Below are 3,786 nucleotides of genomic sequence, written 5' to 3'. Positions count from 1 at the left end.
AGACATTGCTTTTATATGTGTAAACTGATGTATATTTATGGTTTTTAAGATCGGTTCTAATAACAATGTGATGTCTGTTTCTATTATAATTAAACTGAGCATCTCTGTTTTTGCATAAACCAGAAAACTCCATATGGTAAAATCCAATCCACCAACAATTTTCCATCCAACCAACCAACAATTTTCACCCCATCAACCAACAATTAACCTAGATTCAACCAATAACATTTTTTATCCAATCAACAACCTAAAACATCTACTAGAAAATTCAGAACATCCACATCAACCAACCAACAACAGATATATAGCGAAAATAGTTCTAACACATTGTCAAACATGCATCTTACAAGTTCAATCATCAAATACATTATGAAACCGGAATTTACAGTAATGAGGCAAGGAAATTTACAATCTATATTTTATCTTGAATGAAGTCGATAACATCACATCGAACCTGGTCCAGCTCCTCTAGAGTCTAAGACTTGCGAGTCTTGGTCGCCTACTAAAAATTGAGCAAACCGAAAAGGGAAATCAGAAAAAAAAAATGCATCTAAAATGCCACATTCAGTCATACAAAAATGAATGTACAGACCTTAGAAGTAAAAGAAATTTCCTTGTCCTCAATAATTTCCTTCATGTGCCTCATGACCACATAACCACATTCAACCCCACCAGGCTGTTTCGGGGATCCTGTTAAGATAAAAATAAAAAAAAGATGGTTTTATAAACTGATCAAATCAGAATTACTGTCGTACTACAAAAATTATAATATAAATTACTTACTACGAGATTCTTGATTTTAGGAGCTTTGTTTCCCCTTCCTGTTTGAGAATTAACTTGTTTTATTATCCTGCATATTATAATGACACAGTGTCAAGAGTCATATTTCGAATACAAGAAATAAATTAAAACAACCGAAAAAATAAAAGGAATAATGTTACTCTGATAAAGATTTTTCCAAATCATCAAAATGAGTTGGATAAGGCAAAGGATTGAGAATGTAAATATCGCCATCCCATATTACGACCACAATCCAGTGACAACTGTATTATTATAAATTTACACAAGTCAGATTTTTTTAAAAATAGCCTAAAAACCTAAAAGAAAATTAATTTAATAGATTACAATATGCATTTAAAAATACTTACTGATGATTATGTGGCAGGAAGAATATGTGATTTTGATTACCCTCTTTCAACCGACTACCAACATTTCGTTGAAATTCAGCATTCAAATTAAAGTTGGCGCCATGATCAAAAAATTCATACAGGACCACATCATCATTCTTGCAAACCCTCTTAATTGTACTATGCAAGTGCCTATACATATGTGGGAGAAGTTAAAATTACTAGCAGACCTGTTGTGCGATAATTCAAACAGTACCTATAACCACAAAAATAAATTACTTACGCCATATACGCAGATATCGCAGCTTGTCCAATCATGTCAAACTCTAACAATGCTTTTAAATTCTCATGCAATATATATATTGTCTTCTCAACTTCAAACACATCAGAATCACATGGAATAGGGATTGATTCCCCACTGGCTTTCATGAATGTTGTAGCATGTTTGTACAATACCTTGTATTGGCGTGGCACTTTCTTGCTGACCTTGACGTGATTGAACTCTTGCTGAATTTTTTGCACATCACCCTTGTTCTTTGACTGCGACACATCTCTTTTCTTTTTCTACAAAAAAATGAAAAGATTTTTTATAAGTAGACATTTATTCGCCTAATTAACCCCTATTTTTCAACTTTTATACAACTTTAGCAACCAACAAGCACATGTAAATACCACAACTGTCCGTAGGATGATTAAATTTTGAGGCCATGCCAAGTGTGAACCAATGGCTTCACGAACTTGTTTTATTTCATCAGGTATAGGCACAGGAACTAAAGCGTCCGGTTGGATATGTCCATCAACCGACACACGAGCATGTTCAGGCTTCAAGGGCACTCCATAAACCGAAATATTCATTTCATCATCTTCGAAAATAGTACCAAAAGCAACCTTATTTTTGATGCTATCCACCGAAAGCTCACAAATTTGTGGACCCTATAATTATAAGGAGTAAATTATATAATGAATCTATAATTTAAAGAACCGTATACTTACAATAATATTTATAAAATATACCTTCTTTTCTGATGGAGGTGGTTGATCATAAGCAAGACAATCATCATTCACCAATATTTCTTTTACTTTTGGTGGTTTACAATTTGCTTCTCCTTCAACTGGTTGGCAACTTGCTATATCTGAAAAATTCGGAGAGTACTGATTAGATCCAGTAAACAATGACTTGAGCTCAGCCATTTCCCGCCTTGTTCTTTCTAACTCCTCTTATAGCACTCTATCACGGGCCAACAACTCTGCCTTGGTAATTGCAGGCTTTCTCTCTTTCGGCAGATTAAAGAACATTTTTGGGGTGACGAAACCTCCAACTCCTCGAACCCTGCCTGAATGCTCAGGAGTTCCGAGTGCCGTAGTCAACACATCATCAGTTCCAGATGGTATGAATTCGCCCTTCTCCTTCTTTTCGAGTAATTCATCCTATCAATAAATCAAAAATAAACATTAGAGCCAGATTAATGGACCATTTCTCTAACTAATGCAGATATGAATAAACATCAGATCTTAGGGACATATTATAAATAATGAAGGAATAAATAGATCTCTCATTATAACATGTTTTTCTCGATTAAATGCAGTTTTTTTTTCATAATTATTACTTACAATTCTGGCAAATACTGCTTCTTTATCTTCATCAAGCTCCTCGTCATTTAGCTTTGAATTTCGAGCCTTTTTCCAAAATATTGCCCGATCTGGTTTTTCCTCGGGCTTCAGTTTGCCTTTCTTTATCTGTTTAAGATATGAACAAATTAGAAGGTGCTATTAAAAAGTGATATTTTGATTGACATTATAGCTAAGTTATTACTTCATCCTCTTGTAAACCAATGTAACCCTTCATTGACAAACGATGATGATATTTTCAATTACACACTCTTTCGCTCTGCAGGGTGCATAGTTTCTGCATCATACAATGAATAATTATATCCAAGTAAATATACTAAATCCAAACAAGGAAAGGTGGCAAAGAAAATGCATCCATACCAGCCACTTATCACCTGTCCTCTGCGCGACAAATCTAGTCCAAGCTTCTTGACCCACAAACCGATAATTTTTTGGAGGCCTCTTCAATTTCTTCTTTTTTTCAACATATGGCATCACATGTTTAGTTTTTAAATTAGTTTTAAACTATCTCCACTTATCTCTTGCAGACTTAAGCACCATAGCCTCACTTTCCGGAGCAACTTTAAATGTACCCAATGGACAATAAAATACACAAGTTTATAAGTCTTAGATAGTAGTACTAAAAACAAGTTGTGTGTGTCAACTATAATTTAATACCTTAATATTAAGCCATAATTTATCTTTCAATTCCCGATCCACATTTGGCCAGCTTTCAATGTCGATAGGAATCATAGTTCTTGCCAGGTGCCCTATGTAGGACTATAAGGTACACCTAGTATCTCCGACAGAAACTCCAAACTCATTTTATCTAATTTTAAATCTCTTGCCCTAGGCCTTCCTTACCAATACTTTTTTAAGAGAGGAAACACCTCGTGCAACTTCCAACCTTCTTTTCTCAGAATTAGAATTAGTTGTTTCTAGTTCAGACTATTGTTTTTCAGTTTGAGGTTCACTTGGTGCTTGTCCGTCCTGATCACAGTGCTTTTCAACCTCCTAATCATAACACTCTTCGACCTTCTGATCACTTGGT

General features: G+C 34.7%; 1 protein-coding gene across 1 annotated transcript; it reads right to left on the bottom strand.

The window, feature by feature from the left end:
* Positions 1-475: 475 nt before the first annotated feature.
* Positions 476-2,318, bottom strand: LOC141705829 (uncharacterized). The gene is made up of 6 exons (XM_074508713.1): positions 2,142-2,318; positions 1,800-2,060; positions 1,411-1,691; positions 1,189-1,319; positions 593-690; positions 476-499 (listed from the first exon to the last, which is right to left on the bottom strand). The coding sequence occupies exons 1-6, from the start codon at positions 2,316-2,318 to the stop codon at positions 476-478; spliced, it is 972 nt and encodes a 323-aa protein (XP_074364814.1).
* Between the last annotated feature and the right edge of the window lie 1,468 nt (positions 2,319-3,786).

This window comes from Apium graveolens, chromosome 1 (assembly GCF_009905375.1).
Source record: "Apium graveolens cultivar Ventura chromosome 1, ASM990537v1, whole genome shotgun sequence".
In the NCBI taxonomy this organism is placed as follows: Eukaryota; Viridiplantae; Streptophyta; class Magnoliopsida; order Apiales; family Apiaceae; genus Apium; species Apium graveolens.
This window is presented reverse-complemented; position numbering and strand designations above follow the sequence as displayed.

What these genes read in the sequence shown, in the direction of transcription:
- LOC141705829 (XM_074508713.1), bottom strand. Translation starts at nt 2,318, where the DNA reads ATGGCTGAGCTCAAGTCATTGTTTACTGGATCTAATCAGTACTCTCCG. An exon ending in TGGTAGTCGGTTGAAAGAGG is followed by an intron (nt 691 to 1,188) that starts GTAATCAAAATC and finishes TTATCTTAACAG; the next exon opens with GATCCCCGAAACAGCCTGGT. An exon ending in AAATTTCTTTTACTTCTAAG is followed by an intron (nt 500 to 592) that starts GTCTGTACATTC and finishes AATTTTTAGTAG; the next exon opens with GCGACCAAGACTCGCAAGTC.